The 11054-nt window shown below is 43.1% G+C and overlaps 1 protein-coding gene across 8 annotated transcripts in view; it reads left to right on the top strand.

The window, feature by feature from the left end:
• The window catches only part of LOC128328211 (cytosolic beta-glucosidase-like), a 116308-nt gene that overhangs the window by 67839 nt on the left and 37415 nt on the right, over window positions 1-11054 (top strand). For 7 of the 8 annotated variants that reach the window (XM_053257961.1, XM_053257959.1, XM_053257958.1 and 4 more), the window contains one exon: window positions 7988-8215. The exons of the other annotated variant lie outside the window; for it this stretch is intronic. In XM_053257961.1, the coding sequence (XP_053113936.1) occupies window positions 7988-8215 (228 nt within the window). The remainder of the gene's footprint in view (window positions 1-7987; window positions 8216-11054) is intronic. 8 annotated transcript variants of the gene reach the window in all.

The raw sequence follows: 11054 nt of genomic DNA, 5'->3' as shown, positions 1-11054 counted from the left end.
AAATAGAGGTCGGGCTTTGCTCTCACCCCTCAGATAATTATTTAATAACAAGATGGCTGTTCTAATGATAAGCAGGGTGTGTATAAAGGTAGAGTTCAAAGGGAATCTCTCCACACTGAAACACACTACCTTTCCTCTGGGATCCCATACAGTTGCCAGAGTGATGGCTAGGTTTTATTATCATCTGAACATTAAAACACATTACTTTTCCCAGTAGGGAAGAATCTGGTCATTTACTTGAAAGAATCAGTCACTTGCCCTATCAGAAAATAAAGAGATGCATTGCCTCTGGTGACCCCAGTGTCTGGAATGAGGGGCCGATTTAGGCCTGTTCCAACTGTGTTGGGACAGATAGCATTTTTGGTTACACTTGAATCTGAAAGAATATTGGGAGCTGACATTTAGATATTGATTGATAGATATAAAATATTTGTATATCACTTTTCTAAAATACTTTACACAAAGCAGCTAATATCAAAATAGAGCTTAAAACCAAGACATAATTTTAAGAGAAAAGGAAACAAATCCACAAAAAGGCAAAAGCTGCAGAATAAAAACAATATAAAACCATTGTAATAAAACCAGCATAAAACCGTTTCTAATTAAGTGGGTCTTAAGGGCCTGTTTAAAAGTCATAAACGTGGATGAGCCAGCATGGTGTAGTGGTTAAAATGCTGGACTAGGACTGGGGAAACCTGAGTTCAAATCCCCATTCAGCCATGATACTAGCTGGGTGACTCTGGGCCAGTCACTTCTCTCACAGCCTAACCTACTTCACAGGGTTGTTGTGAGGAGAAACTTAAGTATGTAGTACACCGCTCAAGGCTCCTTGGAGGAAGAGCGGGATATAAATGCTAATAATAATAATAAACTTGTTGGACCCCCTCAGGTAAGTAATTCCACAGATGTGGCACCACCTCTGAAAAGTCTCTGTCCCTGGTCCCCACATATTGAATCTGTATTAGCAACAGAAAAGAGAGCAGAGTTTGAGGGAAGGATATTAGTTCTCATTCAGATATATGTGGGTGAAGATATTCCTTGAGATAGCTTGGTCCATCCTGTATTGGAATTTAACGGTGATGACCAGCTCCTTGAAAGAGGCCTGGTAATTTATTAGTAACCAATGCAATTGGCTGAAAACAGGTGAAATATGTTTGTGATGAGTTGCACCTGTCAGCAATCTTGCAGCCACATTTTATACCAGCTGAACAGTTTTCAAGGGTAGCCCCACATCAAGCACGTTGCAGTAGTCAAGTCTGTATGTGACCAATGCATAGATTACTGTAGTTAAGTCTGATCTCTCTAGATAGGGTCACAGCTGGTGAATTAGTCAAAGCTGATAAAAGGTGCACATGGCCATTCTCTGTCACCTGGGCACTGAGGGTCGTTGCTGGGTTCAAGATCAGCCCAAACTGCAAATCTTAATCCTCAGGGATACGCAACCCCATCCAGTGCTAGATGTAGTCTTCCCTCCAGATTGACAGATTTCTTAACCATACAGCTATAAATTTATATTTATATGTCACCTCATACAAATGTCTCTTGGTGGTTTACAAATAATAGCACCATCAGTGTTTATGGTACTTTATAGAATAACGTAAGCAATAAAGATAAGTCCCTGCTTCAAAGAGCTTACTATCTGAATTTTAGCACTGAATGAGATTACAAAGGTTGAGCAGGAATGGGAGGAAAACAAGGGATGGGTAACAGGGCATGCATATGAGCAGAACTGCATGTAAGCAAAAATGCTTAACTCTACACATTCCTTGCAAACATGCCCATATACCTTTCGGGATCTCATCTTATTTAGATGCAGGCTGGTGTCTTGTATCAACCTGTATACAGGTGATAACTAAATTTACACTATATGATAGCTGCATTTGCACGAACACTTTTATCACAGGTCTAGAACTACCATTAGGATTACCATCACCAACCATTACAGGATTTATACTTCCCTGGAGGTGGCTTGCTGTGAAATCTAATTAGCTCGTGTTGGAAGACCCTGTAATAATTTTCAATATCCTAAGGGAGATAGTGTTAAAAAGGATAATCTGGACAATTCTTGTGCTCACAGGACCTTTTTCTTTCTTCTTCGAATAGAAATAGTATGGTAAAACATCCATTTCAAATGTTGTATCCTTCACACTCCTTTTTGCATAGCAGAGGAGAGCTGCTGTAGCTTAATGAAGTAAGAATATTTTCACACATAAGGCTTAAAGTGGGTCTCAATTGCTATATAATTACTATAAAATCTACATTATCCACAATGCTCATTCACACTACAAATTCCTTCCTCCTGATTTCTCTTCTGCATGATCAACATTCAAGCATGCTCACAAATAATGGGACAGAGGCTCAACAGTGGCTTAAACATCACTGATGAAAATGTTGTAAGGACATATTTATAGTAACAACTTCAGTTAGCTTAATAGCCAGGCTCTTTCCCCAGGAAATCCAGGGAACTGTAATTCTGTGACAGAGGCTAAGAATCTATAGCAGTTTTCTGCTAGGGTTGTCATTTGGAGAGGGCAATTGTCAATGTTCTCTCCATATGACAAGTCCCAGAATTCTTTGGGATTTGTACGGCAGTAAAATTGTTGTTAAAAATGGTATATGTTTGTAATGTTAATATGCCTTAAGAGTGTAAACTAAGAACCAGGAAGCCATGGAGTCACTTGATGACCTTAGGCAAACCACGATCTCTCTTCAATCTCTGTTGGTGTACCAATCACCCCGCTGCCCAATGGAGTGCCTAATGAGCTGAATTAGGAATTTGTCTGAGGCTTGGTGTTGAAGTCCCCCAGGCTTGTGTTGGTAGGGGACTTCAATGCTCACTTTGGGACCAATTTGTCTGGGGTGGCTCAGGAGTTCATAGTGGCCATAACGACTATGGGCCTATCCCAAGCAATCTCGGGACCAATGCATGTTGCTGGTCACATGCTTGGTCTTTTACTCTGATCAGGGTGGTGTTCCGTCGGTGGGGAATCATTCCATGGGTGATTTCATTCCCACACTTGTTCCATGATGTTCCGTGGGTGATTTCTCCATTGTCATGGACAGACCACCATCTGGTTAAAATTGGACTTACAGCCATGTCATGCCTCCACAGGGGTGAGGGGCTATTAGGATGGTCCACCTGAGGAAGGTTTTTGGATCCAATAGGATTTCAAGAAGCTTTGGAAGGATTTAGTGTTGGCTCTGCCATGATCCTGTTGATGCCCTGGTGGAGAATTGGAACAGGAAATTCACCAGGGCAGTAGACATGATCACTCATCTCCAATCCACTTTGAAATTGGCCCCTTGATATACGGAAGAACTACGGGGTCTGTAGCAGCAAGGTAGACAACTGGAGCGCAAGTGGAGAAAGACTCGACTCAGATCCAACAGATTACAAGATAGAGTGCATTTGAAGATCTATGCTCAGGCAAAGAAGCTATTCTTTTCTGCCTGTATTGCATCCACAAGTTCACATCCAGCGGAGTCGTTCGGGGTTGTGAGAGGGCTAGTATGCACCCTCCTCCCTTGAATCAGAATTTGGAATCATCAAATATCTTCTGTGATGTTTTTAATGAATTCTTTGTGGATGAAATATCTCATATTCTGGCCAACTTAGACCCCAGAATTACTGCAGTGTCTGATATGGAGGTGTCTAGCAACTCCTTTTATGTGGTTGGGCAGGATCAATTTCAGTGTGTGACTTCTGAGGATGCAGACAAGCTGCTTGGAACAGTGTGGCCTACCACCTGTTCTCTTGACCCTTGTCCAACATGGCTTATACTATCTTCCTGGTGTCCAGGGTTAAGGCAGTGGCCAGAGGTGCTAACTAAGCAAAGAAGCACCTTTTAAAAAGTGGTGATTCTCTTTATTCCGCTTAGGGAACTTTTGTTGAAAAGCGGTATATAAATATTTGTCACCATGAGCCACTGCCCATTGGGATAATCCGGAAAGGTTTGTCTACAGTTACCACAGGCTTGTCTGGTGGCTACTCAGGGACGGGCCTTCTCTGCTGTTGCCCCGAGACTCTGGGATGTGCTCCCTGCTGAAATAAGAGTCTCTCCATCTCTGACAACATTTAAAAAGTCTCTAAAGACTTATTTTTTCACCCAAGCTTTTTAACTGGATTGTGGTTTTAAATTGTTTTAAGGTTTTTATTTTTAATAAGTTTGGGGTGATCTACAAATTTGAAAAAAATAAAAATAAAAACCTCTTAACTGCAATATGGAGATAATAGTGCAGTTACATTGCAGTAGTAATGTATAGTTATAATATTGCTGTCCGACATTATAGGTTGGTTGTAAGGACATATGTGTATGTGAGTTACCTTGAATAGCACAGGAACATAGGAAGCTGCCATATACTGAGTGAGACCATTGGTCCATCTTGCTCAGTATTGTCTTCCCAGACTAGCAGCAGTTTCTCCAAGGTTACAGGCAGGAGTCTCTCTCAGCCCTATCTTGGAGATGCTAGGCAGGGAACTTGGAACCTTCTGAATGCAAGCATGGAGATGCTTTCCCCAGGGCAACCGCATCCCATAGGGGAATTTCTTAGTGTTCACATGTAGTCTCCCATTCATATGCAAACCAGGGTGGACCCTGCTTAGCAAAGGGAAAAATACATGCTTGCTCCCACAAGACCAGCTCTTGTGGTAGTTGAATTGAAATTGAAATTGAAAATACACTTGAAATGTGCTATATAAATACTTGCTATTATTTATTATTTAAAGAAGAATGTAGTAGTTACTTTCCACCCACAATGCATTATGGATGTGGGCCACACTGTACATATGGATTCTATAGCAGGGAAGGAGATAACCCTGTAGTTTCCATGGAAATATTAAAAATAACATTTTGATAAGGCTTTGGAGTTTTCAGTGCACTTTGCCTACTTTATCTCAGTGATTCTTATAACAACCCTATTAGGTAGAGACGTGTTATGATTCCCATATTGCGGGGAGAACTGAGACTCAGAAAACAGTAGCTTGCCTAAGGTCACCTCATGGCAGAGGTGAGATCTGAACTCAGGACTTCTTGGTTCAGAGCCCAGTCTCTTATGATATACTATCTTCAAGCTAGCAGAATCAAGATTTTTTTTTTTTTAAAGCATGATTGCAGCCTATGATATTTCAAATAGTGACCTCTATCAAAGACTTTGAAATCACTGTAAAATATCTTTAAACTATCAGGACACAAAAATTATGCAAAGGTTGCAAAAACCTAGTGTAAAATTTAATTTGGTGGAAACCTTTGCAGGGTTTTTTTTTTCTCCTGTAGACGCTTGTCTAAGCGAAAGGCAGACATTTCGCAGAGGCACTGTTACATTAATTCATCTTCTGCATGCCTAGGGCCATGGCTTATAATGGCATTTCCTTTCTTTCTAACAGACTGTCAGGACTTTCAAAGGACATGCCAGACAACCATAAGTGCCTGTTTGCTGGATGGATCTGTCTTGTCCTAAAGGCTCTCTTTGATACGGACTCATCTTTTACATTTAACCCTCCTACGATTGTAAAACGTGCTTTACTAATCTGATATCAGGCTCAAATAGACCCCCAATTAAGTCATAGTTTAAAAACACCAGCAACAGGAATGAGGTGTATTTGACAAAGATTCCAACTGTCTGTGTGTTTCTGTGTGTGTATACATATAATATATGGAATTATATTTTAGAGGGGGAAAACTATACAGGGATGATATCTGGAATCCGTAATGTCTCCTAATGTCTCTTCCTATGGTGTCTCACAATTCTCATACACTATTTCCTTCAAATCAAACCCTGAAAGTATGTATTTTTTAAAAGTGGTAGTAGTACTGAGTGACTAATGCCTCCTTATCTTAGGACAGAGTTGTTACACATTATTATTATTTTTAAAGGAGCTGCTACCAAAATGTCAGCCTGTGTCAAATTATCCTCTTCCCACTTCTTTCCTGTAACATGCAGTGCAAGTTATGTTGTGTCCTGATACCGTTTCACTGTGCATTTATGTGTTCCTGCTCTATGTCACTGACTGATGCGGGCAGTGCCTAGTCTAATGACATCATGATATAGGGTATGTTGTACTGTATGTTATAAAGGAGGATAACAAGAGACACATCTGTCATTTATTGTGACAGCTCCGTGTTTCTTATGACATGCAGGTCCACCCTTAGCTCTGCATAAATATTAATTAACAATATTAAGTAACTATTCTGTTATCAAGTAAGAATTTCCCCCTTGTTGGAGACATTCAGACCTTCCCCTGATCCCTTCGAAATGTTGTGCTTCATTTCCCACTCTATTTACTTTTAATTATATCCTTTCTGCTTTTTAAAAAAAAGTAAAACACACTCATAACTGGATATAGGGCTAAAACCTGTGATGGACACAATCCCCTTCCCACCTCAGTTTTTGAATGAGCTTAGTTAAAACCAATTATTTCCAATGAAACCTAGAAAACAAATTACAGTGGTCCCTCTACTTACGAAATTAATCCGTTCCGAATGCACATTTGTAAGTCGAAAAGTTCGTAAGTCGAAAAGCAGTTTCCCATAGGAATGCATTGGGAACGGATTAATGCATTCCGGAGCCTAGAAAAAAGACCCAGACCCCCAGTAAGGCTTGCAAACTGCACAGGAACATTTCTTTTCAAGAATAAACAGGCAGTAAACAGGCAGGCAAGTCAAGGAAACCGCATGTAAAATTCGTAAGTCGAGGAAACCCCATCTAAAAATTTGTAAGTCGAAAAAACCGCATCTAAAACCGGATCTAAAACTGCCGTTTGTAACTCGAAAAATACTTATGTCGAGTAGTTCGTAAGTCGAGGGACCACTGTATATTATTTCTGAGTTCCTCTGAAGTTTGAGCCCTGTCATACTCCCAGTGACATCAATGGATGACCCAAATGCTCTCCTCCTGAGTTCCCTTCCCCCAATTCCCTTCTCATATTCATGTTGAGGAGGGCTGGCTACCATTATGCCCAAGAGTACTACCACAGCATTTTCCCAATGCTGGGAAAAGTTGAAGGAAAGGGAAGAAGAGGATGACCAGCAGCAAGGTGGATAGACTAGATTACAACAGCAATGAATGCACCACTGAGAGACCTTAAAGGCCAAGTTGAAGACAGATCATCCTGGAGAGAATCTATCTATGTGGTCGCTAAGAGTCAACACCGACTTGACGGCTCTTAATCACTGCCGCAGCAGTGCCCCAGGTGTCAATAACTGCTGGGAAATGTAGTTCCACAGCACTCCGTCCCAAGTCCTTATTAATGGAGGCTCCATTGCCAGCCCCCCTCCCTCAGTGTTGCTGCTGCTACCAAATAAATTTGAGTGGGCAAGTGACAGGAGGGGCTGTGACAGTGTGGAGAGTTGGTACCAAGTCTGTTGCAGAACTCACTGCAAGTCAGATCGAACCTTCAGAGTGGGTTTGCATTTGTCTCAGAAATTCCAAATTGGGGGAGTTCATTTCCATAGACCCCTGTTTTTGAAATTCAGCTCCATCACTAGTTGAAACAAAGGAACAATCTATTCCTTTACCGTTTGGAATATGAATATGAAATAGCACAAGTTATAGGAAAGTGTTACATATTTATTGCATTCTTATGCAGTTGGCTATGAGTTCAAATACGGAGAGTAGGAGAGTTAAGGATGGCAACTGTCATAGGAAACAAAATGGTTGGTGAAAGATTATCACATCTACAAAAGTTCACAAACATCTGGTTCTGGATAAAAATGTATGTCTAGCATGTAATCACCTTTACATGAAAGCGTTTTTTTGAAATAGAACTTCAAGCAGCGAATAGCACCATGAATAAATACATAGCATAATATCAATAATTCTATTGTTCAGGCAGCTACAGTTAAAATTGAAGCTGTGAATGGAGAGCCGTATGGTTTGCCTACAAGACACCTGACTTCCCTTTGCCCAGGGTATTGGATAGTATTATTTTTACATTCAACTTGAGTCTTTTCCATGTCAAAAGTGTAACAATTGTTTTGTTTTTAATCAGGAGGCTGGGATGCAGATGGAAAAGGCCCCAGCATTTGGGACACGTTCACCCATCAGGGAGGAGATCGGGTTTTCAAGAACCAGACTGGTGATGTAGCTTGTGGCAGCTATACTCTGTGGGAGGAAGATTTGAAATGTATCAAACAGCTTGGATTGACTCATTATCGCTTCTCTCTTTCCTGGTCACGTCTGTTACCTGATGGGACGACAGGTTTCATCAACCAGAAAGGCAATTGTTCCTTTAAAATAGAAAGTTGTGCCGCTTTAATTCAAGGTTATTGCTGCAGTCTGGCATAATTAATCCAGTGTGCTATTCTGCAGTGCAGTTTTGAAACTGCAACTTTGTTCAGAGTAATTATGGGATGATCTTGAGTTTTTTGTTTTTTTTAAAGATTTGAAAACCTAGTCCTAATTAGTATTCCAGGATATTCCTCAGTTTTTTGAGATGGGGTAAATAGGCTATATTACTTAGTGTTATACTCTTATTTTTTAATAATGCATATCAGTTATTTTTAATTTCTTTATTCAGTGCCATCAGTGTACATGGCACTTTACAAAGACAAGGAGAGAGTTGGGGGTGGGGGAGAAGGGGGCAGGTTTCTGCTTCAAGGAGCTTACATTCTGTTCTAATGCAATATTAGAAGGGGGCAGTTGAAGGTGGTAGGGTTGGGGGAGTAAAACACACCAGACCACAGTGTAAATTATGCAGTTGTAAGGAATTGTTGTAGTTTTAGAGTCAAGTACTTTTCCAACTCCTCTTACCTAGTCTGGACTTGCCTGAGGTGCAGCAAACAGACTTGATTTGTAGGGGCCCAAGTGTTGTGTCTTTTAGGGATGTGCAAATTGATATGAACTCGAATTGCTTTGCTGCGAATCTGGCTGTTTTGCGGTTTTTGACTTTGAATCGAACCAGCCAGATTTGGATCGAATCTGTCCAAATTTATTCAAGTATGGAGTGAGGGGTAAGGGAGGGGGATGAAAGTCACCTTTCTGCCTTAGCAAAAAAACAAGGGGAGACAGGGTGCTCCGAAATTAGTATTATTATGTAGATGCCACAGTTGGGGTGGGGAGGTGGGAGGCAGCATACCACCCCACCATACCCATGTGGCCTGCTGGCTGCTCCTTCCAAAAAGAAGAGGCGTGGAGGCACACTTGAACTGCTCATAGGAGCAGTAACTGCAGAGCGTGTAGCAGTTGGGCGGGGGGAGGCAGCGGTGACCTGACCCACCATCCTTCCCCACAGGGGAGGACTGGGACCAGGCTATCCTTTAAATGGCCTTTGCGCACACACATGGAGGCTATTTGAAGGGATAGCTCGGTGTTTCTTTGCTTGAAAAAATTGCAAAAGCACCAATGTGCAATAGGGTTGTGCATGGTCCGGAGCAGTCCGGACCAGCACCGAAGGGGGGCCTTCCTTTTAGGGCAGGGAGGGCTTGCTTACCCCTCCCGCCTCTTTGCCCCCTCCAGCGCCCGTATTCTATAGTATAATTGGGGTGCTGGAAACCAGCCGCCTCCACCGCCCCCCCCCCACGAGCAGATTAGGGGCAAAGAAAAGCTACTGCCACCCCCCCGTCCCGGCGGGTAGACCGGGCCTCCGATCGCCGGAGGCCCGGTCTACCCGGCTTCCTCCTGGCGGGTAGACCGGGCCTCCGGCGAAAGTTCTATTAGTTAAGGAATTCTATCGCGCGTGCGCACATGCCCAAGGCCCCAGTTGGGCCGGAGACTTTGGCAAGAGAGGAGCTCTGCGTGAGCTCCTCTCTATTTTTCGGCAAACGTGGTGAGCACTCGTGGGGGCGGCGGGTGGGTGGGAGGGAGGGCGGGGGGGGGGGCGGCAGTAGCTTTTCTTTGCCCCTAATCCGCTCATGGGGGGGGGGGGCGGCGGAGGTGGCTGGGGCGGCTGGTTTCCAGCACCCCAATTATACTATAGAATACGGGCGCTGGAGGGGGCAAAGAGGCGGGAGGGGTAAGCAAGCCCTCCCACCCTTAAAGGAAGACCCCCCACCCGGACCTGGACCGGCCAAGTCCGAACCGGTCTGGAAGTTTGGAGGCCTTTAGAATGGCCTCCAGACCGGTTCGGACACACCCCTAATGTGCAAAGAGACACCGGGCTATCCCTTTAAATGGTCTCCATGTGCATTTGCGGAAGCCATTTAAAGGATAGCCCGGTCCTGGTGTGAGCACTGAGTGGCCAGCTGGTCACAGGGAGGGATGGTGGGTCGAGTCATGTCTCCGCCGCCTTCACACCTCTGGGTGCTCTGCAGTTACCACTCTGGTGAGCAGTTCAAGGGCACCTCTGCGCCTCTTCATTATGGAAGGAGAGGCCAGCGGGCCGCAGGAGGATGGTGGTTCAGGTCGCTGCCACCTCCCCACTGTTGCGCACAAAAGGTACTGGGAGTCTCTGCGCCTCTTTCTTTCTTTTTATTTTTTTAAGGAGGCTCTCCCCCCTCCCCCGTTAAACTCAGTCCAAATTGATTTGGATTTACTTGAATCAGAACCTGTCTGAATTGAATCAGGCCTGTTTTGTGGAGACTGGATTCAAGGTCAAAGCGAGTCCCATGTGTTTTGATTTAACTTGAATTGAATCCCAGTTTTTGATTTGTGCACATCCTTAGTGTCTTTCCCCTGCTGGAAGGAGCCTGAACTGTGGCCAGGAGGGTCCCAAATTCAGAACATTTGTTTTCTGGGAAGAGTGCTAACTAGGAAGTGAAGTTTCATATTTTTCTGAGGTTTTGTTGTTGTGTGTTCCTATTAAACAGCAGATAGAAAGCACCATAGTCTTTGCAGGTTGATATAACTAGGGTCAGGGAATAGGTTATGTCATTTAGATGTTGGAATGGAAGGATAGCTTTTACAGATACTAGTAAAGAAAGCAGTAAGAGAAATTATTATGCTTTACAAATTCAATTGTAATTTTTAGGGGGGAAATCCCATATTTGGTTTTTATTGTAAACAGTTTTCTGATTAATATTATGAACTTTAAATCTAACAAAAGGGCACTGGAGGCTCTCCTAGTAGGCTGGTTTTCATTAGGCAGGATCTCGCTTCTCCTGAGCAGTGATCTGTTGAAG

This window comes from Hemicordylus capensis, chromosome 5 (assembly GCF_027244095.1).
Source record: "Hemicordylus capensis ecotype Gifberg chromosome 5, rHemCap1.1.pri, whole genome shotgun sequence".
In the NCBI taxonomy this organism is placed as follows: Eukaryota; Metazoa; Chordata; class Lepidosauria; order Squamata; family Cordylidae; genus Hemicordylus; species Hemicordylus capensis.
The sequence above is the reverse complement of the archived record's forward strand: the minus strand, read 5'-3'. Positions and strand labels throughout refer to the sequence as shown.